We start from the raw sequence: 24,102 nt of genomic DNA, 5'->3' as shown, positions 1-24,102 counted from the left end.
TGCACAAACAGCAAGTGTTCACAGGTGGGATCAAATTGGTAAGGATGTCCAAAAGAAGATGGGTGGAATTCAAGATCTGCCAGACCATAAGCTGTACAGCCCCTGTCAGCCGAAGACACAGACCCCCGTCTCCTGCTGCCGCTGGTATGTTTGAAATTAACCGTCTGAGCTCTTTAGAAACATTCATATTTTGGTACCTTGTCCAGCAGGCTATCTTTGCTATTTTATAATGAACCATAATAAACCACAAGGTAATTGGATTGTAGCCTATGAAAGTGACAATGAATTGTCTTCATGTTATGTCCTAATTATGTATAAAATATTGGTAGACTAAGATCAGTTATACACTGTATGTAGCCTCTTCTCTACGTAAGCTAAATATCTGTCAACCATCCTCTCCTCCATCACCTCCTCCTCTTCATGTCCTGGAAACTGATGCTTGTCCCTCCATCTTGCCTGCTGTCCCATTAGTTCAGTCTCCTTCAGCCAAGGAAACTCACTTGTTTCCTCTCCAGGAAGTAAATTCCATGATTGTTTGACATGTGTTCAGAATAGCCCAATCAATTGCCATGCTCTTAAATGTGAGATAACCGAAGCATTCATTAGGAGAAAGCACAACTAATTAAAATATGTATTGATAAAAAACAACAACATAGATCTATCAACTGGGACAGCCCTGGCAACCTCTCCTCCCATTACCATAGCAACTGAGCAGAAGTTTTGAGCAGTGTAAGCAGAAATCAGGCTGCACCTGAATATTATTAGCCATATATTATTCTTAATACAGATGAATTTATTTTAATTTCTGCGATAGTCTAGTTGCCGAGTTGTGTCGTTTTAGGGACGTAGTATGAGTTTTCCCTATAAATATCCGTCTTTCCCAGCCGTAATTATACAGTATTGGGTCGTTCATCTGTGCTGCTCTCGTAATTTCGATATTTCTGACAGCGCTTGAAGGCAGCACGAGTCGAAGGGGGCGTGGCTGGAAAGACACCTATGCGACGTCATCACACTCGGTCTCATGTTTACGTGGAAAACATGGCGGCGGAGTTGACACTGTTCCAGCAAGGAGACAGCTCCTAGTAATGCAAATGGAAGTCTTTCGCAAAGAGCCGGACGAGAGATATTTCACCGTTAGCTTTTTAGGATTTTTCCTTGATATTTCGCATGAAGCAATTTCCCTCTTGTTTTAGCCACAGGGACAACGGTGATGGAAGACGAGGAGAGGCAAAAGAAGCTCGAGGCCGGCAAAGCAAAGGTAAGGTTGTCAGTTTCTGTCTTAGCAAAACACATATAGCTAACGTTAATATCCTGGGTGTAGAAACTAACTTCATGTTGTCGACAACTTGCTGTCTGATGGTTGGGTTTGTCAGCTGTTTCAGACACCCCTCCCATATCCCCACTCAGCTGTCAGTCCTGAAAACATGCGCCTGCTCTGATAGCCGGGGCTGGGTTGCCGGGGTTAGCTAACAGCTACTGCTAGCAACAGACTCCTTTGTCATGCAGTGTGCCTAACCTTACTCCAGTGTTGTTTTTTCTGAACTTAGAGTGCACGCAAGCGAGCTTATCCAGTTAGTTATGCCCTCGCATCGTTATCAAAGGCTTATGAACGCCACCTGAAGTCAGGCTGACAATCTTGTGTGACAGGATTTTCAAGACATGTCCCCACTAGCTAGAGCAAACACTGACTGTCCCACATGCCACTGACTGGCTGGCCTTTTTTCAGGCAAACTACTGCTACACTGGCTTTATCAACCAGCCTCAACAATTAGGTCATGACGACCCCCCACACCCAACTGATGTAAAACAACGGATGTCACGTTGCTGCAGGCCATCAAGACAAATGCATAGACATGCTGGACTGAAGTATGCTGGTATTCTCCACCGGTGCACCTAGATGGATGTCCATAGAATGTAATAATTTTGTCATGGAAGTTAGCATTGTTTCATGTGTTCATGTACATGTGTAGAGTGGTCTATCCAAGCCTTGTAGACACAGTTGTTTCGTAGGGTTGGTCTTTTAAGGGACCTTGTAAGATCATTGTTCTTAAGGGCTGTCACTGTCACAGACTTGCATTGAATCTTTGCCACAAGCATATACACTAGGAGGGAGGCATTGTATCAAAACCTTTTTAGGTAGGCAATAACCTACTGGTTGTGGAATTAAACGTAGATTGTTAGCCCTTATCTAAATACAAAAGTCACAACCAGCTGTGTTGTGCTAGAAACATTTTTTCTTACAAAAACTTCATAGGAGTTGGTATTGAGAATCAAAGGGAATTGAATTAAGCAGAATTGGGATGATAAAACCCCAAACTTTACAAAGTGCAGAGAAACCTCCAATACATTTATTTTTGTGTGTGTGGTGGATACTCATGGGTTCATACTGGAACTGGTGCTTTGGATTTTGGATTTGCACAGCGGGAGGGACTGTGAGCATGGCCATCTCCTTGGTTATGGCTTTGGCATTTGGGTTAATGAAAGGCTTCTCTGCTTTGCAGGAGGAATTTAAAACTGTAATCTACACTGTACCATGTCACCATGTCAATCCCCACTTACAGTGGAGAGACACGCCAAGACAATTCACTGCATAGAAGATTAATAATGCTGAGCAGGAATATCCAGGACATGATCTGTCGTTCCAGGCCATTAGTTGCATATATAATGTTGGTTTCACTTTTCTCTGTGTACACTGTGAGAAAAGAAGGTACAGTGACAGAGGGTACAAGTCTGTACTTTGTTTTAGAGTGAAGTGTGCATTACCAACATTATGAAGTTGGTAGTGCAAGACTTTGGGACGATTCTCCGGTTGTCTGGTGGATATGGCCTTGACTATCCTCTTTTCATATGCTGTCCTTGAAAAGCACCCACTACTGTACTAATGAACATGGTGTAAAGACACTGGAAGAAGAAGCTCATACTACGATTTGGTGACTTATTATGGCTTGAACAGTATTTTCTTCTTCCCCTTTTGATGCTTGTAGCTAGTCTGCCCTCCACACTATCCAAACCCAGATTCTACAGATGCTTCAAGAAGGCCTCCTTCAACTCAAATAAACCAAATAAATCCTCTGAGCAGAGCAGCACCATGTTAAGCTTTACCTTTTACCATTTGAAGAATAATATAGATGCTCTATCTGAGGGAGCGCCGTCAATTATGACTGAATTGTGGGCTATTTTGCTTCTTTAACTCTCTGCTACAGGCTTGGGTCTACATAAAATGTATATTTTTCACATATTTTTTCCTAGTAGTTACTGATCTTTTTTTCCTCTGCTCTTCTGATGTGTCCACTCATCACTTATTGAAAGTATGAGAGCAATATGACCAGGCCAACAGAGTTTTCCGCCATCATGATAACATGGTGGATGTGCGCCCATGCAAAGCTCGGTCTCCTTTAGCAGGGTGAGGCAGTATGGCTACGAATCTCTGAAGCAGTTCCTGTTTTTTTTCTTTCCAAATATCCATAACTCTTCAAGGGTGTTTCTCTTTGTGCTCGTGACAGTTAATCATTCTGGTAGGCCTACTTGATAAGAAGATGCCTTATTATTGTTTGCAATACATTACAGCCTGACAGGTCGTATTATAATAGTACATTTTTTGCAAAAAGTTAAAGTTGAAAGATTTGCCAAACTGTGTAGATATTGTCTATCAAAAGCAGCTCATTATTAGTCTAGGCACAGGGAATTGTATGTAGGTTTTCTTAGGCTTTCCAAAAAGGTCAGTGTCAGTGATAGACAGTAGAAGACACTTTGAGGACAGCAAAAGCACAACTTGATCTACTTGGCTTAGGCCTAAGGTTAATCCTTTAGGAGACAGTGTTAATCATGGTTATAACCTGCACAGCGCTTCATAGTGGACAGCCTAGTGACCACTATGGCTTATGTACTTATAAAGTATATTAATGGACTTAAATGGACACTGTATAGTGTTACTTTTAGGCTACAATCTTTATCATCTTGACTTAAATATTGTCAACCCTCTGTAATGAAGTGCTATACTGCTTGAGAAGGGATCGCCAAGTGATAGGCCAACAGTTGTCCAGTTTTAATTGGCTACAACCTAGTGTTATATGGGTCTGCTCTATCACCTGTGTAAAATTGCATTGTTTTATTCTCTCAACCGTATCCACCCTGCTGTGTGGGAGAAAGTGATAATCACAGTCCGCACCATCGCTAAACTGCAAAAAGCAAGACACAAGACACAAAACACAAGTCTTTCAACAGAGACCATCGGTAGCTACTTTGTTGTGTCAAACAAAGGAATACATGAAAGAAAAAAAAGTCAGTAAAAGGAAATCTTAGAGATCTTGCTGAACCTGATTCTTGGGGCAATGCTCCTCTGGAGATTCTTTATGTTCATTCATTAACAAAATGGTAATGAAGTGTCAGGGTCTCCGATTATTTCCCTCATAACTGCATCCTCATATGGATGTTGCTTTTACCCCAAAACAAGTAACATGTTTGAACTTGCTATTTGTTACAGATTGTTAAAAACTCTCAAGATAAAACATCTCAAGCAGTGTATCATTAGTTTTTAACATTTTTGATAAGTTCAGTGCCTGTTGATGTACAGGGACGGTCCTTCATGCAGGCTACAGTCTGGCTGCCGGACTGCAGAGAACAAGTTGCTCTCTAACTGATAAAAGCTTTCCATCGAGCAATGCATTATCATTAATTGGGACTTGGCAGAGTATGCTGTTGAAAATGGAAACTAACTGGCTATGCATTGGACTTAGGGTCAGTTGATAAGCTTTGAATAATGTTTCTTTGCCATTTGACATGGTCACTAGACATTGCTATTACTTATAATTGTCACAATATTTTTGATCTATCGACTTTAATTTGATTGATATCATGTGTTGATCAGTAACATGGAATTCTTAGACCTTTTCCATTTCTTGCTCCACTGAATCAGTGCTGCGTGTTACTGTTGATTTACATTATCTGTGTTTTCTTCCAGTGCTTTGCTGTGGTTATGGTATTTTTAGACACCATTTTTAATAATATGTGTGTGTGTGTGTGTGTGTGTGTGTGTGTGTGTGTGTGTGTGTGTGTGTGTGTGTGTGTGTGTGTGTGTGTGTGTGTGTTTGCTTCAGTTGAAGGTAGTGGGTTTCCTAAAGCCCTCTCCATGCAGCTGGGTCATAGAAATGCCATTAGGCTTACAGAGCAGGGATAAATTGCAACATAATCTTTTTCCTCTGACATGATTCTGTCACCTTTTTACATGGCATGTCATCTTTACAATGCAGAGACGAACCCACAGGAAACAATGTAGGCTACCTGTTCCAATAAACATCTCTCATGGACAGCTAAGTTGTTTGTGATTTCATTTTATGAGATTGTGGCCATTATTTTGTTATTCTCTGCTTTAGGCACATTTAATGGGTCTGGATTGGCTGCTGAGTTGAAAGGTGGGTCAGAGCAGAGGCAGTTTATCTCTGCTTTTTTCCCACCTACCATCTATAGATGGAATTTGAAGCTGCACCAATACGCCTACTGCCAGTTTCTCAGTCCACAGCTCTGTGTAAAGATGATTAAAGTAGCCTAAATATGCCTACATCATGAGGCTTCTCTATCGTTAGTAATCGGGGGAGATAATCAGTGACACACACATAATCACTCTATAGGTACCATGCGAGAGGCGGTATTAGCCCATATAGGTCTCACTGTCAGTATGACACTGCAGGATTTCACATCAGTATTCATCACAGCTTCAATGTGTTGAAGTGCTACTGTTAGAAGTGCTACTGTTTTATTAGCATGTAGGGTTATATTAGGCCTATAGGACAAACTGCCAATACATTGCTTGTTTAAGACTAAGATTTAACTCTCATGCTGCATCCACACCAAGCATGTTTGGAGCGTTTGTTTTTTTTTTTTTTAACCCTGGAGTGTTTAGGCTGCTCCTTTAGTTTGGTTTGTTTAGGCAGGCAGTGCCATTCGAACTCTGGTGTGCACCAAATGACAGCACCAGCATCGCTTGAAATTTTGAAAACGTGTGTCTCGATTGTCCTCCAAGTGAACTGCAGTGCAGTTTGTTAGGCGAGAACGTAATCTGAACAAACTACAGGAAACAAACCCAAAATGCAAGGTTTTTTTGGGTAAACGCAGACGGATGTTGACATCTGATAGCCAGCAGTTTCTCATGCTTGAAAAACCCAGCGTAGCAAAATTCTGAGAGACATGACAGGGATGACATACGACAAAGGTCCCAGGCCAGATTTGAACCCCGGACGTTGCAATTAAATGGCATGAGCAAGCTGAGCCACCAGAATACCCAAGTCCGTTATTCTTAGCTAAAGTTACTGGGCCTGGAATGGGGTGTTTTTAATAGTGAAGATGTTATACAAGTATTAAATTTGATAACACTAAAATAGATAATTCAAAATAATAATGCAATTCTTATTCAAGTGTAAGCTTCATTGAGATGCAAAAAACAGACAAAACGCTAATAAAAATAATAAAATTACAGTAGATCTATAGCCTAAATACCTCACATCACAGGGCCAAGCTATGAATGTCAAATTGGGACTGACAGTGTAAAACGGCAATTGGTTAAGGAGCTTTAATGAACAATAAATAATTTATCTATAAAACTGAATTATGGTAATAATAAACTATTTAGAAAATACAGTAGCTCATGCTTCTTGTGCAACTCAAAATGTTTTTGCATGTCGTGTATGAAAAGATGCAATTGAAACAAAATGTCTCTAATCATCTTGGTGCCTAAGTGCCATCAAAAGAAAGAATGTTTTGAACGTCCCAACAAAGACCCACCGGGCGGCTTTTATTGAGGAATAATAGCATGTTGATGTGTGAGGGGAGGAGAGGAGTGGGCATCCTAATAACCAAATTTCCTACTGCAAAATTGATCTATTTTTATTCTTCCATCATTCAAAGGGGATCGGATCTGGTGAGATACATTGTGCATAATCTTTCCAGCTCAGTCTTTTGGCTGGGTTCGTTGGAGTAGTAGCCCTTTCCAAAGAAGTCTGCCATTTCTGCAGTCCGCCTCGCTGCCCACTGTCACTTCTGGGGTTGGGAGGGAGGCTGTGACAGTCTTCGTCATCATCAGTGTATGAGGAGGATGATGCTGCATAGGGCTGAACAATTAATCAAAATTTTATGGAAATTTTAATATGGCCTACTGCAATTTTCAAATCGCAGGAGGCGCAATATTTGTTAAAGGGGAAATGTGTGTCAAAATACCATTTTAAATGAAATATTGTCGTGCTGCAGAGATGTCCTGGCCTACACATCATATTCTACAGACTTAAGAAAACATCTTTGTTTGGTACAGATCCCCGCAAAAATCACACCATGATCATTTTAATACGTTTTTCAATGAAAATGAGAATAATGATGTAAAAATGATCATTCCCTCTAATATCGCAAATCATATCGCAATTGCAATATCAGTCAAAATAATCGCAATTAGATATTTTTTCAAAATCGTTCACCCCTAATGCTGCATGTGTAGGATACTTTGACTGCGTCTTGCACCTGTTAATAAGGCAAAGGCAAGTAGGGATGTGATAAGTAACAATGTTATTTGAGAAAGAAATGAGGGTGATTTATTAGCCTACGTATTAAGCTACATTGTAGCCTTCTGTAACCTATCTCATTTACCATTACGAGGCTTTTAGGTTTCATAAATTCAATAGACACATTGTTAGGGTTTTTAGGACTAATATATTGTTCGCACAAAGAAAACACAAACCTCTTCAGAAGTGAATCAGAGGTGGTCATGGTTGGGTCCAGGTAGGAGGTGATGACAGGCACCCTCTCTGCTGTGTCTGTGTTTTCAGGGGCCATGCGCTGCCTCAGTGAAATGGACACAGTGCGTTTGAATCCCATTATCCTGTCTGACCTGCCCTCCATTGGCGATAGGTACCTCCTTAAGAAATGTTGTTGTCACAGGGTAAACCATTGAGACAGAGACTCCCGCCTCAACACACAATACAGTTGTAGCAGTTTAAAGAGACTTCGGCTCTCGGATACATCATCAGTGAACACTCATCATGGCTGTGATAACCTGCCTCTGCTCTGGTCGTCTCTCAAACTTTTCACCTGTTGTGGTGGTATTGAACCTGGCAGGGCAGAGAGAGAGGTAGTTTCCGTTGCTCTTGCTTTGCTGTCAGGGTTGTCGGCTATCGTTGATTGCCAACTGCAGTGTTTGTACGAAGCCTGAGCTTGAGTCCCTCAGGTAGCTGGGTGTTGGCCAGAACAATGTTGCGGGCATCGCTATGACCTTCTCCTCCAGGCCTCCGCTGCTGTTCTCAGCACCTCTGCTAAATGTTCAGCAGTGTGTCTCGGGCATCAAACAGGTTTGTAGTACAGCGCTCCTCATTTCTCAGTTCCCACTTATGTAATGACACATTTTTGTAACATAGACTCTACATTAAGCTTGGGATAAAGCGCTATTAATTAGGGCTGGGTGATATTGGCAACATCAATATCACAATATTTTTGACCCAATACCTCGATATTGATAATTGACGACTATGGGTGCTTTCAGGAGATATTTACACAAGAAAATTTTGAGAAACAAGCAGTAGTAGGCTAATGTGGATATGATGGTGAAGCAGGTAGAGGTAGGCTATTCATTGTTCATTTCACTCTAGAATGCTAGAACAACTTCAGAAAATTGTATAACTGTAAAAGAAAACTGTAACGCAGCCTTTAAGACCATGAAAGGAAAAGGGACCGTACACTCCGGCTCTATGTACGCCATCAGTTCTCCAAACTGCTTCCACAATTCTAATTGTTAGCATGTCCTTAGCATGTTAGCAACCATATTGGCGATGAAAACAGTTGTTTGTTCCCTGGGATTTTTTTGTCACACCTCCTGTGGCTTAAAAGGGCCGTTATTGTAGTTCTGTTCGGTCTGGCGGTGTTATCCTCGCGGGTGGTTGAAACAGTCGGATGCCTTTTTAAATGCTAAAGCATTACTGGTGTTGAACCAGAATGGGCCAGTTTGCTCTTCCAGGGCTTTTTGCATTTTGACATTTTGCGATGATAATTTGCAGAGATTACCTATAGTATAAGCCAAAACATCAAGATGTGAGAGAAGATTGAAGCTTATTCTGCTGAAAATTGTGCTGAAACAGTTAGTCGATCAATCGATTAGTTGATCAACAGAAAATTAATTATAATTTTGATAATCGATTAATCACTTAAGTCATTTATCAAGTAACAATACCAAACATTTGCTGGTTACAGATTTGCTGCTTTTCTCCCTTTCATATCATTATACAATGAATACATTGGGGTTTTTTGCCGCTCAGACTAAATAAGCAATTTGAAGAGTCTTTGGGCACTTTCACTGTGAGCTCTGGTAACTCTGGTTATAGACTACATGATTAATCGATTAATCGAAAAAATGAATGGTTAATGAAAGTAATTGTTAGTTGCAGCCCGTCTGAAAACCATTTGGCATATATAAACAATTATATGAAAAAATGCAAGTCAAATCATCCTTACGATAGAAAAATTGTCTGTTCTGACCGGTTCTGACCCACCTCTGTCAGACACGTTAGATTTGAATTCTAACTTGTAAAATAAATAGAATAAGTAAAATAAAACAACTTTACTTGGGTGGCTGATAATCTACCGGGGCCAGCTGCTTAAATATAATCAGTATATGGTTTATATTTGTTGTTGTTATTAGTCACTTATTATTAGACACAGATAAAACAAGCCTGTGTAAAAATGTGCCTGTGTAAATGTTTTTTTAGACAGCAGATGGTGATACACCTACGTAGTCTCCATTCTCCCAGATGGTGATGCATGTACACAGTCCCCAGTTCCCATATGCTCTGCCAATGCACTGCTCTCCCCAGCCAAAGAGGACAGCCTGTTACGATACACAGTTCACCGAAAGCCCAGGCTTCCCCAGAATTCCCATCTCCAAAACTCAGTTAATGTTATTTGTGTGTACAGTGCATATATATTAAACCACCAATTTTGTGTGTTTTGTAGTTGAATCACAGTTAAAGGATAGCCTTGTTATCGGGTTTGCAGAGCCTTTCTGTCACTGTAGCCACCAGATTCTCCATCTTGCCAACCCCCTTGTGCATGTTTTGAGACTGGGATTCATATCTCCTTTTTATGTGTTCTGATACTTGATGGATAGAGTAATCCTTAAGATAAAGATGGGATATAGATATAAATACCCACACCAGGCATAGGGCATGTGTGGGGGTGTAAAGACAGAAAAAAAGGTCCTTTGAGCATTTAGTCCTCTGGCAGCAGGGTTATGTGTTGTTGCAGAGGCGGGGGACTTGGCCACTTTACCCACTCTCAGCTCTGTTTAGGCCTCTGACCTTGCAGTGACCTTGCAGTGACACCAAACCAAATCTGGGTCAAATAGTATTTGCTTTTTTGCTGACATAGGTGCTACAAGAGTGGAGTTTGCCACATAGGAGAATACAGTGAATGCTACAAAGCTTAGTCAATCACAGGAAAGTATTTGAAAGTCAGTTTAATCTACTTTACTGTAATAGACAATTCACCTGATGCTGTCTGAATTGTTTGTGAATTGCAAACCCAAATATCTGGCATTCCAAAAAGTACAAAACAAAAGCTAAGAATTATTTGCCACTACTTTTGACTAACGTCTATGCCAGACGTGTTAGTTAATGTGAATTCAAGTCTCAGAGTTGTGTCATGGGGTAGATGGGCACCTTCCAGACAGGTAAGCAGGCATTAGCGTGGTTTCCTTGGTGACGGACTATCTACGGCAATCCATGCAACACCTGTGGTGTGACACCTGTAGCCCATGCTGTCTACCCTGCTCAGTTGACTCTGCTATCTGCTTGCTGTCACCGGTTGCTCATACATAATGAATACCAGCGGTATTGCTGTCCAGGCTGTCTAATTAGTGTCATCATTTCCCTGGTGACAATTAAATGTAAAACACTCCTGCTGTTTCTGTGTGAAGCACACAATTGATCTGTTTGTGTGCGTGAGAGAGAGGAAGAGTGAGAGCGAGTGAGTAAGGGAGAGTGAGTGGTAACAAGCGGGTAGTCGAAATTAGAGTAGTATGGTAGCTGAGTGACTTCACTTCAAAAGTAAAACTGTGTCCCATAAGGTTACAAGTTTTCCATCAAAACAAAAAGACCTTTACTCATAACAGGAAGTCAGTTTGAAGTTTTTGATTAGGGCATAAAAACTGAGGCAGATCCTGTAGTTAACTGGGATATGGGTTTGTACGGGCTTCTACGACAGACAGATTAAGTTGGGATTTTCCAGTCCCTCTTTCTCTAAGAGGGAGAATTAATGAAAGTGAATGAGACAGACACTATCATGGAACCATGGTGAAGATTAGGGAAGACTTAAGTGAACTCTAATCCTAAATATAAAACTTCAATTTGCACAAGAACCCTCAGCATATGAAAGTGGTGTGGAGTGGAAATAGGTTCTGTTATACTCCTCAAAATACTTTCTATTATAACCGTGGATATTCACAATTTAAAACACTTCTGGAAACAAGACGACAACAGCTTTTAAGTTTTCTTTTTTTATTCAGAGTAAAGCAAAGAGTCCAAGTTTGACAGGGGAAACGACATAAAACCACAAAATATCTAATTTGTTTTTGAAGCGGACAGTTCACATAGTTTAAAAATGTAATCCATTTAGCTAGGAGCTGTTGATAAGATTAGCACTTGGCACAGCAAGAGGCATATGTGTTCGGTCATATGGACTCAGGGAGGGAGGATCACTTGGAGCAAGGAAGACTCCTGATGGGGGCACACAATGTTTCGCTTGAGCGTCACCAAACTATGTCGCCTTAGAGTGGGTAAATTTAGTTTTTTGGTAAAGGTTTTAACTCTGTGCTAGACGTACTAATAGAACTATGAATTTAAAGTAGATGCTTCTTGCCCTAAAGGCTGAGTAATGAACCGAGAACAGAACTGAAACTATCACTGGAAACATAGACTAGCGTAATGCTTTTAAGTCTTTTAAGGATGGCTGTTGAAAGTGTTTGCTAATGCTAATTTTAACTTTCTTGTGTCCCAGTTGGCTGAGTACCGTCAGAGGAAAGCCCACGCGGACTCCCAGAAGAAACAGAAGAAGAAGAAGAAAAAGAAGCCAGCAGAGGACTCGGAGGGAGACTCACAGGGAAGGCTGGAGGTTGAGCAAGATCGGTTTGAGGGAGGAGAGGAGGAGGTCCCCGGGGGAGGAAGAGTGGGATCAGAGGAAGGGAGTCGAGACCCGCCCACCACGGAGTTTACCTTTGCCAGGACCCTGCGGAGCGGAGAGACGGTCAAGCATGACCAGACCTACACCATAGAGGTAGAAAGTTCAAACCTCCTCATAACACTTTACGAGCACCGATAAAATTCTGAGCTTTAAGTATTATATTCAAGTAAAAATATAGACTTGGATATGCATTATGGAAATGTATAACAACACACATATCTTTTATTTACAATGACATTTCACTATATACTGTATGTATTAGAGATGGGACGATATGCTTATCTCACAATCCGATTCGATACATGATATGGGGTTCACGATTCGATACATCCAGGATACAGTGTAATAAATAAAACTTATGTGCAGAATTATGTTTATTTCTGAGCTGCGGCGCAAATCTTTGTAGCGACGGCATTGGCTTGCTACAATGTAAACAACAATTTTAAAAATGTCATTACAAACTAAGTGCAAATAATATCATTTTGGCCCCATGATACGTATTGTCACTTTTTTCCATTGCGATATATTGACTTTCGATATATTGTCCCATCCTTAGTATGTATGCATTTATTTATTTAAATGTGTCCTGAATATTCCGCCATAGATTAGTTTTGAAAATAATGCTCACTGATGCTGTTTGTGGGAGCCGTCTACTTGCTTTGAGTGTTTTTGCAGTATCAGCTCTGCAAAAATGTTTTGACTGGAAGCAGTCAAGATGGCTTCCTGCCAAGCAATAAATGAAGCCCGCTATGTGTGTTTTGATGACATGGCATTTCTTCAATTTATTAAGAAGTCACACAAAATTGCAGTTACTCTGCCATGATTAATATACAGTAAATCTAATAGTAATTCCAGCCATTCAATCATAATTAATATTATTTTAGACATATTTTTCTGCCTTTTTTGATAGCAGCACTCCTCAACAAGTGTTCCTGTCCCGTCTGATACTGCACCCCTCACTGTGCGATACAGTCACACCCTGTCTGCTCCTCCTGCACACAGAAAGACTGTAAAACTTGTTATGTTGCAGTGCTGCAGGTCCACTCCATGGCTAGAGGTTTTCGTTATGAACAGTTGTTCTAAGATCTGGTGTTAATATTCCGAGACCTTCTGTGTCAAAGTGAGCCTTAATTGATGTCCTCTGAGTTTTGCTTCTGTTGTCTCCTTGAGCTTAACGAGCCCTCGTTAGCTGTCATGACAACAAAGGCCACTGGGAGGACAGAGCAGTGCTGCTGGAATGTTCAGCAGGATGAAAATATAAGGCCGACCTGAAATCTTTGGTGGAAACCTACAGAACATTTTGGAAAAAATCTATAAAAATGTTATTTCAAAATAATGACTTTTGTGTTATTTGAGATAAGTTTTATCAGTATTAATTTGTCAGTAAGTCAGTCTGATACACTGCACTGTATCGTTGGGTTTACATTTGAAATATTCACAGACTTTTGATTGTTTTTGATTGTTCCGGGGGCTTGGTCAAACTTTCAGCCACCTAGTGCTTCCTTTGCACACTGCATCACTGACAGACAATTAGACGTCATGTATACAGCCTGAAAATGTATTAATGTTGCAGCGTGTCAATTATAAAAATCCAGTTTGATGTATTTGCTCAATTGATTTTGTTGATTATGTGAACTAATCGTTGCAGCCCTAGTTCCAAGTCTACGATTGTATTTGAAAATATTGGCAATTAATTCTAAATATCTGCTTTTGTCTCCAAAAATCTGTGTCAGCCTTCAAAAAACATAATTGGTTAATAATAATTTGACTTTTTGTTTATACAAACACACATTATTCATAAACCTGCAATTAATTCCCATGTTTTAAGATGAATTAAAAAGTTTACAGAATGTTAGCTAGCTGAAACCTTATCATCTGCTTGCTGAATAGAAGTCACAACCATTCAAATAATTGTGATTGAAAATATGTTCAGTGGAAATGTCAACCAAGCTGCTGTTAGATTCAGATTCAGCTTTCAGGGAAAGCCTTCAGCACAGTTCCATCTTATAAACCCACAGAGACTCTAGTAAGTGAAAGCCATTATATTATGCCATATTGAAAATATGTTAAGACCTAAGGACTCTTACACATTTTTTTTCACATTCAAGCTCTCTCAATACTTTTCTTTTTTCCCTACTGCGCTGCCACGCTTCCTCTGAACTCACTGTACTTTTGCTGTGGTACATGCCTACAAAATTACTGGTTGCCATGGAAACAGACAATTGCCTTTAAACAGGTTGAGCTGCCTCGGTCTGTGTGACCGATTCCTGTGGCCTTGCAACACTCGTCAATGGACCTGAAGGTTGATTGAATAGATGGTTGTTTTCATACATGGTTAGTCTTTATCCTTGGGAGGGACGGACAATCTCTTTCTATTTCAAAAGGCTTTGGGGCAGATCTTGCTGTACCGCTGCTGCCTGGACTGGAGCTGTTATGCATCACAAACGAATTAAACTTTTGAATTTAAAGAGACTGAGTCACGCGGCATCCATTTCTATAAATAATTCATGTAGATAAATAATTTAACCACTTGAAGTTCAGTGGGTTTTTTCCCCAAACGTTTTTATATACCATTTTTCCCCACAACAATGTATGTTCTTAACAAAGACTAATTGGTCAGGGGGCTTGATTCTCCTCAGAGATTTTTAGTGATGCAGCTTTCTCTGAGCAGGAAGGGGTTGCTGTGGAAACACGACTGCTTCAAAGTTTTCCCCTCTCAAGTCTGTCACTGGCATTGAAAGAGCCATGGATATGTTTGCGATTGTGAGCACAAATCTGTTGTGTTGTGGCTCACTGACATTTCTCAGACATCAAGCTGGACACAGTTGCGAGTCGAATTTGCATCAGACTGCCTCAATTTGAGGTGGTGAATAAAATATTAATGTATTAGGGTAATTTCACATATTATTCTTTGGCTGAATTTGCCAATAATCTCGCTTGCACACACTGCTATTAACAGTTTAAGGAGCTGTTGGACAATAGTCGACTACAGAAAAACTTGTAATTTCTTTCCCCTTCTGGTCCCATGCGGTTTCAGTTTTTGATCCAGAAATTAACCCTAAAATAGACTGTGATAATGGCTGTCATTATTCTGTGTGTGAGAAAGCAGCTGTGTGGCAAAAGTAGGTTAGGTCCACACTTGAATGCAGAATCCCTTTTGAATGTAGGTCAGTGAAGCAGAGATTGTTTCACATTGTCATAATTGAACGGTACATATGTGTATTTTATGTTGCGGGATGAACGAGGCCACTAACTGAATGTAAATCCTGGACGCTGACATGCTTTGCTCACATGGTCCATTTTCAAAAGTGTGTTTGCTGCTGCACATATCAAACTGTTGCAAGGCTTTACATGATTTTACATGGCTTGGATTTCGGGGAGTAATTTTTCAGTTTTAGCCAATGTTATGTTGCTGCTATAGCCCTTAAATTGTACTTATCCTGTTTTTTTTTCCGTGTTGTGATGCAATTCACTTGTTTTTATGAGGCTCATATTTCCCCTGAGGATTCTCCATGCAAGATTGATGAAATTACTCTTTTTCTATTGCAGCCAGAGAGTGAGGTGTCCACTACTGCTGAAGATTATTCCTCAGAGGTAAGAAGAGCTTTCTCAAACTATGTATCATAACTTTTTGACATGAATTTCCTCTCCTTTAATGTTATTTTATCTCTGCTTGAAGTGTTTCTCATAATGCCCAATTTATACTTGTGTGACACCAAGGCGTCTCTGCATAGCGCTGCAGACAAAGGGTGTGCCCCCCCCCCGCCATTTCAGCTGTGCATTGCTGTGCATTGGACCTACACAAACAATGATTAGCTGAATGTGAATAAGGATTTACGGTCACATCGGTGGCTTACTTCCTGTTTTAGAGAATCATAACAATTATGGAACTGGTGATGGGACGCTCTCAGACCATGAGCCAATCAAATCAAAGCAAAACAATGGCTCTGTATCAAACAGGCTCTTTTGGCTGCCTGTTACACTGGATCTACTCAAAGCAGTAGCATCTGAACTTCTGAATACTTTTCCTCCTGGTTCCCCACTGCTAGTTAACTAGCCTAATGTTAGTTTAAACTTAATGTTATTCCCATGTAGCGACACATATAGGTATGAGGCCACTATATAGAAAAGACTAAGACAAAAAAACATCCATTGTTTAAGTGAGTGAGCAAATTTTAAAATCAAACTCGAAATCTACTCACATCAGTGAGAGAATAATTCCAATTAAATTGGAGCCCATACTTCGGTCCTAGCAAAATCAACGTTTTGAAATAATTTTGCACAGAAATAAGTCTTTTCATAATCTCTTTCATAATCAGATACACAGATATACAAATATATAAATGGGGGTTTTCCATTACAATCCCCAAATCTTAACCTTTCACTGACAGTAATATGAATTAACAGGTAAATGGGTGCCATGAGATGACAGAGAACCAAATGAAGTCTTCCAAGGATTTTATCTGGGTACAGTAATCTGATGAAGCGGTTCTTTGCTTTTGGTTCTGCTAGCAAACCCACTGACTGCTGCACTTTGCTCTCTTTTCGCTTTTCATACAATGTAGTCCTCGCTGAGATTTCCTGTAACCCACTAACCAAGCCTCTTTTATGCTGTACTTTCTCTCGGGAATTCACTATGGGCCTACATATTGTATATAATTTGAAAACTGAACTGTAGGAAAGCAAAAAAACAGTCTGGTTGTCTTTCTAAATTACCATTTTTAAAGCACAAATGGTGCAGTAGTTTAGGACTGAACAGGGCTTTGTGACATTTCGGAGGTGTAAATTACTCTAAAAGCTGCAGGAGAACCAAGTGAGGGAGGGTGAGTAAGAGAAAAGAAGAGAGAGGACAGTGAAGTGCCTGGAGGAGAGAGGACAACGGGTGTTATACAATGAGCTGTTCTCTTTGGCATTAGTAAGGTAGTGTTCGAACAGAAAGGATAGAAACCAAGACAGGTGCTGATGAATACAGATGGGATAGATAGAAAGAAAGTGACATGTTGACTAAGCATTAGAATGAGATGCTAAGGAAGAGTGCATTAACCAAGCCACCACTAATCTATACGGCTAAATATTGTTTGAAATATATCAGTTTACATATTTCAAATTGGTCATTTCTAAAAGGATTTTGATAAAAGGATTTTGATTCCTTAGAGTGTGGAATGAAATCTAGTAATAATTTCCCAAGTGACCAGCTAGCAGCATTCAACACACACCAACGTACTGATTTAGAATGGCATACACATGTTACATTATATTACATTACATTATGTCATGTGTAAGTCACTTTTGTCCAAAGTGACTTACACGTGCCTTTAGCTTGCATTGATGAGGGGAAATTTAAAGGACATAATTTAAAGAGACATTTCTGGGGACACGTACTGCCATCTGCAGTTTGTGTCCAAGAACAGATTCAACTTTGCTAGACCTGCAACTCTACTTTTGACTTTGTCAATATCAAAATTGTTCTGATAATTGGCTGGATACATTAATTAGTTAACACGATTAGCTTTCAGTTTGCATTTCGACTGATTATCTGTGGCAATCTGGCAGACTGGTTTTGGCCACGGCAATCCCCTAGTTTGAAGATTCAACTAAAATCTTGATGTTATTATTATGATATTGAAAATAGGCACAATAGATACAATACTTATCATATTTTCTACCTGTTGCTACAAATCTGGCTCCTGTAACTAACTGCTGTAACTCTTTGATGGTGGCTAAGTGCTAAGCTCGCTCGCACCTAATCTCATATGCCTTACCAAATGTTTGTTAAATGCTATGCTAACTCCTGTTTTTCCTTCTCAGGAGGAGGTGGAGCCCCTGCAACAGGTGACAAAGGGAGGCACGATGCAGGATATGGAGGATGTGCTGGCTGCCAAGACCCAGGCAGTGGAGGAGCTCAGCCGGGAGCTCGAGGAAATCAGGGCCGCCTTTGGCACCGAAGGAGTGCAACAGGTAACTGTTGTATTATGTATGTGTATTGGATTTTTAGAATTTCTGTCCCTACTGTATATTAAGGCTATGCTCCTGCTAATGCATTAAGAAGTTACACAGTGTGGACATTGCTTTTCTGATTACCACAGTGTCCCACCCTTTTAAAATTCGTAAATTGTAAAAAAAAATTATTATAGCAAGGTCATTATTTTTAGAAACTGAGTTTGAATTGGGTTCTTTCTATGTATTGTAGTTGTCATTTTTTTGTAGTATGAGTTTGTTTCCTGTAGTTTTAAACTTTCCCCTCATGGACACTTTATTTTACTTTTGAATGCATCTCCCATTTTGTTGGGTATGAAAACATTGGTCAACAGATGTAATACAATAATACTACTGTAACACTACTGTTCCAGCAGTGTCGTCCATTTCAAATTATATGTCATCCTGCAAATAGGCCTGCAACTCTAAATAGACATATACACATCATTCAACAAGACTGAGTTGATGATTTTCTCATAAATACTGGAACAAAATTTACCTGAATTCTGAGTAACGATGGAATCTGAAAATTCCCTAAAAAAAAGTCTGTTTCCCGTCAGAAAAGCCTTAGCCTTAAACAATTACCACATTCTATGCCTGTTTATAAAACCTGGGTTCAGGCTTGCCAATAAAGCTTTCCTTCTCTTGCTGTTTTATAATTGCTCTCTCCCCCTCCCTTCTCTGTACTATCTCAATATTAATGTTTTTGCTGTATATGTGTTAATTTTACTTACATAATTTTTTTATAGCTGCAGGACTTTGAGGCTGCTCTGAAGCAGCGAGATGGCATCATCACCCAGCTGACTGCTAATCTTCAGCAGGCTCGCGAAGAGAAAGATGAAATCATGAGAGAGTTCTTGGAGCTGACAGAACAAAGCCAGAAACTGCATATTCAGTTCCAGCAGGTAGGAGCTCCAGTCTAGACTACTGAGTCTGTTCTATCCAATTTTATACTACTACTGCAGCTATCCATATACAAAATCAGCAATTAGTCTGAGCGGGGGAACGCCCACATGTTATAAACAGGACATGTTTTTTTCTTCATTCTTCTGGAACTTGACTACCTGCTGGTTTGATTGACAGCTGCAGGCGGGCGAGACGCTAAGAAATACAAGCCACAGCAGTACAGCGGCTGATCTTCTGCAGACCAGGCAGCAGCTGGTCCAGTACCAACAGGAGCTGGAGGAAATGAGCGGCCAGGTCAGAAAGTACCAGGAGGAGAGCAGCGAGCAACTGCTGCAGATCAGCCAGCTCCAGCACAAGCTCAGTGAGATGGAGATGGTGAGAGGTTTCCTAGTGTGTATATGCTAGATTATATCTTGTTGTGTCTTTTTAGGCATCTGTCCTCTTGAATTTGAGTGGTATTCTTTCTCAACATTGTCAGTACTACTCCTGTATTTCTAAGACATGCTTTTCTTTTTAGTCAGGGAGAAGATCAGAGGAATTATTTACACAAAGGATAAATGAAAAAGACCTGCTGATTTCCGAACAAGAAAGAGTTATGTTAGGTCACGAGCAGTCCCTCACTGAATTAAAAGGCAAGCTTGCACTTGTGAGCAGAACAGCAGAGGAGTCATTTGCACAAACACTAAAAGAGAAAAATCAGATGATTTCGGAGCAAACTGCAATAATCACAGAACATGAGCGGTCATTGATCCTCCTTAGGGACGAACTTGCCCAGGTAGGGAGGATTGAACTAGAAACTGTTACAGACATGTCGGATGAGAAAGATCTTATCATCACAGAGAAAGAGAGAGTCATTTCAGAACGTGAATGCTCTCTTACCCAGCTTGAGGACGAGCTAGAGTCCTCTGAAAAACGCCTGAAAGACCTCCACCAGCGAATGGCTTCAAAGGAACTGGAGCTTGAAAGATGCCTGGATGAGCTGGAAAGCACTAAAAATGAGTTTGAAAGCTCCAAATGTGAATTGGAGAGTTGTAGATTGGAATTAGAGAAAGGACAATTAGAGTTAGAAAGCTGCAAGGGTGAACTTGCAACCTCCAGGCAGAAGGAGCGAATGTCATCGAATGAAATCATGCAGCTCATGGGCACAGTAGAAGACCTGCAGAAACGCTGTCACCAGGGCAGCCTGTCTGAGAGTGACAACCTCCAAAGAATGGAAGAGGAATCTCTCCGGAAGCTTGACCATCTCAGGGCAGAGCTGGATGAGATGTATGGCCAGCAAATTGTCCAGATGAAGCAGGAGCTTAATTTCCAACATGCAGCAGAAGTGGACCGAATGACTGAGAAACACGGTGCTGAACTTGAGCTTCTGAAAGCCCAACAGCTATCTCAGAGTTCCACTGTTAGCACTGCTGTGGTGGAAGAACTCAATGCTAAGATTAGGGAGCTTCAAGAGACACTGGAGGAGTCCCACGCAATGTACAATAAAGCCCGAGATGAGCTGAGCCATGTTGCCCAGGAGAAGCTCAACCTGCAGGCCAAGGTTGAGGACCTTCTCCAAGATCTCCGTTCTGCTAAAGATAAAGTGGAGCTGGCCTCCCGCAGTCTAATCTCTCAGGAAAGCCAACAAGGTGAACTGCAGCACCTTCAGGATACTATTGACAACCTGAAGAGCCAGCTGGCTGCTGCTGAGGAAGCTGCACAAGAAGCAGAAGCCAAACACGAGTCTGAAACGACCAATTACAAGATCAAGTTGGAGATGCTTGAGCGGGAGAAGGATGCTGTGCTTGACCGCATGGCTGAGTCACAGGAAGCAGAGCTGGAAAGACTGAGGACGCAGCTTCTCTTTAGCCATGAGGAAGAGCTCACCCTTCTCAGGGAAGACCTGCAGAGGGAGAGCTTCCTCAACACAGAAAACCTCCTCAATGAAGCCTCTGTTAAACAAGAGAGAGCTTTGGAAGAGCTGCGTGTTGGTTATGAAGAAGAACTGTGTTTGTTACAGAGAGAGAAGAATAGTTTTGCCACAGAGCGGGATGAGCTTTTACACCAAATACTTGCACTGAAAGAGGATCTGAAGCTAGCTTTGCACACCTCCAAAGCAGATGAGCTGGTCCAGCAGCTCCAAGAGCTTCAGGTAGAAGTTGAGGAACTGAGAAAGGGAGGAGATGAACGAGCTAGAATGGAGAAGGAAATTCAGACGTTACTGATGAAGTCAGAGGTGCTAGAAAACCAGACAAAAGAGAAAGAAGAGTGTTGGGAGAACAAATGGAAGGAGCAGGAAATGGAAAAGGCGATGTTGATGGAATCCAATAATGCTTTGAAAGGAGAGTTAGAGTCAAATAGTAAGAAAATGGAGTCCCTTACAGCAGAGAACAATCAAATACAGCAACAAGTAGTTGAGCTGAGCGAGAAAATTGAAAAGCAGAGCACTACTTTCTCTTTTGCTGAAAAGAATTTTGAGGTGAACTATCAGGAGCTTAAGGAGGAATACACGTGCCTCATTGAGGCAAAGACACAGTTAGAAGAGAGGACACTCAAGGAGACACTTGAATTTGAGGCGAAAATTGTCAGCCTCCAGTCGCAGATTCGGGAGCTGGAGGAGAGCAGCAAAGATATCAAAATGGAGGACACAGACGGACATACACACACAGAGACATACGCAGACGATAAAGCTCTGATAGAAAAAGATACTACTGAATTAATGGAGAAGCTGAATGTTATTTTGAGTGAAAAAGAAAGCTTAGCTGGGAGGCTTTCTGAAGTTACAGAGCAACTGACGTTTACAGAGAGCAAATTGGGACAACTGGAAGGAGAGCTGATGAAAGTGAAACAAGAAAACAAGAAGGTCATCACCCAAAATGAAAGCTTAGGGAAAGAACTGGAAAGAGAACGAGAGATTATGAGAAAGCAGTCGAGAGGGCAGCATGCCCAGAGCAAAGCAAAGCTGCAGCAAGGAGAGCACAGTGTTGAGACAGTTCCTTCAGTTCGTTCTTTTGAGGATCATCACCTTCAGATTCAATCTCTGCAAGGGGAGGTAGAGGCTCTCCAGTCCCTCTTACGGGCAGCTGAAGCTGAGAGAGACAGCATCCGGCATACCTTGGAGGTCCAGAGGCTTTCGCAGACTCCATCTCCAGCAGCAGTCCAGTCGTCAGGGGAGGGACCTGTTGAAGGACGATCCTCCCCGCAGAAACCCTCTGCCTCAGGGTCAAGCAGGCGCAAGAGACGGCAGAGGTCGAAGCAAGAGCGCAAACTGGGCACTATTCAGCCAGACAGCAGAGAAGAAAGGCAAAGGGAGGAGGAAGAGGAGCCGGTGGTGGAAGAAGAGAAAGCTACAAGTGTCGCAGAGCAGGAGGTGCAGGCTCAGATGGAGAGCCGGGTTACGTCGTGTTCGCAGCAGAGGGCCGGTAAGGAGGACTCCACTGACGGGTACCAAGGAGATGGAGGCAGAGACTACATCAACAAACGGGTAGGCACTCACATGCATCCACTGCAGCACTCTCAGCTGAAATGCCCCCACTGCCTTTGCTCTGTCTGATGGGTGTGATTAAATAACATTTTTGATTGAACTATTAAAAGGCTTTTCAAGAACCCAACAGTGCTAGGAGGTGTGTATGTGAAAAGTAAATCTAGTTGAAATTACATGTATCGAATTTACAAATCAATGCTGTGATGTATAGTATCATTATCAGCTTATCAGAAATTAGTTTTCATGCTGTTTATCTGTGGATTGCATTCATAGCCTAGATAAGACTTTACCATTGAATATGACTGAGGCATTTTATCGCTGAAATGTTTTCTCTCTAGTGACTAATGGTCTTGATTGCAAATTGCCTGAGTGTCTGCAGGCTTTCTCTCAAAGGTAGCATTGAGCAGCATAGTTAGACTGTTGGGGTCATAAGATATCCCTATGTTTTTCCGTTTGTGCAAACCACTCACTGATGTGAAGTGGGGATTGAGTGGAAACATTATTATGAAAGAGAAAATGCATATACAATACTGGCTGTATCAACACTATCGATATGCAGCTCAGTTTTACCATTAAAGGGGCACTATTTCATATCACTATACAATATTTAGAATGTGCTTTCATTTGATGCTGCTCATCCTCAAAGTGAATACAATGCTGGTTTTTTGAAAAGGAGTGAAAAAAATCACCCAGTCTTTTGATAGCTGTGAAGAATTATTATCAAGTAGAAATGTGTACATTGTAGTTTCTTTCCATCCTGCAGGGAGTGAGGGGTTTGAGGTGAGAAGCCATTTTACCCCAGTCACCCCTGTGTATCTACCATCTCTATGTTCAAGGCTGTGCCTCAGTAGGGCAAAGCAAAAGATACTGTACAGTGTCTGTCTGCCATTTCACATAAGTGCTCCATATTGTTTTTGCACCTCCTGGGTTGGAACACTAGACATGAGCCAGTATCACATTTAGTATGATTATCTTGTGGTAAAACCTGCTATTGGTGCTAAATTATTGGAAAATTACTTCAGCAAGTGCGTGGCATGGGAAAAACACATTTTATTAAACAGAGAAAATTTTATGTTCTATGTAAAAATCTTTATGTATTTGTACACTCAACAGCAGAACATGCTTTTTAATGGGGTGCTGTATTGTCAACTTATATGCTGGCCGACCACTTATAAAGCTGATACAGTGGCTTAATAAATAACACTCCAAAGAGAAATTCCCCATGGTGTTGAAAATAGAATTGCAATATAGGCAAATTCGATACTGTTCAGAATCCATTGGTTGTAAATTATAGTTGATAATGCATTTTGCACTTGTTATGCAGTCACTGTCTGCTCCCTCTCAGGAAGTGATCCATTCATTGTTCTACATGTTGTTCTCTCCATCACTATCTTAAGTGTCTACATTTACACTGGCATTATATTTGATACAGTTACAACAAGCACAGTGTTTTTCTCCTGCTTGCTTATCAGGTGAGGAGAAATGGGGCGGAGCGACACATGGAGGCTGTAGTGCGGCTGGGAGAAGAGGATGAGGGAGAGACTACTGAGCAT

The 24,102-nt window shown here is 41.0% G+C and overlaps 1 protein-coding gene across 1 annotated transcript in view; it reads left to right on the top strand.

The window, feature by feature from the left end:
• Window positions 1-44: 44 nt before the first annotated feature.
• LOC139642576 (A-kinase anchor protein 9-like) overlaps window positions 45-24,102 on the top strand; it is a 71,738-nt gene continuing 47,680 nt past the window's right edge. The window contains exons 1-11 of the mRNA XM_071517475.1: window positions 45-144; window positions 1,194-1,258; window positions 12,022-12,297; window positions 15,754-15,798; window positions 16,612-16,671; window positions 18,013-18,162; window positions 18,930-19,085; window positions 19,264-19,461; window positions 19,604-22,009; window positions 22,082-22,549; window positions 24,022-24,102. Coding sequence (XP_071373576.1) covers window positions 45-144; window positions 1,194-1,258; window positions 12,022-12,297; window positions 15,754-15,798; window positions 16,612-16,671; window positions 18,013-18,162; window positions 18,930-19,085; window positions 19,264-19,461; window positions 19,604-22,009; window positions 22,082-22,549; window positions 24,022-24,102 — 4,005 coding nt within the window. The remainder of the gene's footprint in view (window positions 145-1,193; window positions 1,259-12,021; window positions 12,298-15,753; window positions 15,799-16,611; window positions 16,672-18,012; window positions 18,163-18,929; window positions 19,086-19,263; window positions 19,462-19,603; window positions 22,010-22,081; window positions 22,550-24,021) is intronic.

The sequence above is a fragment of the Centroberyx affinis genome, unplaced genomic scaffold (genome assembly GCF_046629955.1).
Source record: "Centroberyx affinis isolate AG114_WGS23_722 - 3 ecotype Tasmania unplaced genomic scaffold, CSIRO-AGI_Caff_v1 ptg000046l_1, whole genome shotgun sequence".
In the NCBI taxonomy this organism is placed as follows: domain Eukaryota; kingdom Metazoa; phylum Chordata; class Actinopteri; order Beryciformes; family Berycidae; genus Centroberyx; species Centroberyx affinis.
Note: the sequence above shows the minus strand (reverse complement) of the source record. Positions and strands in the feature narration are given on the sequence as shown.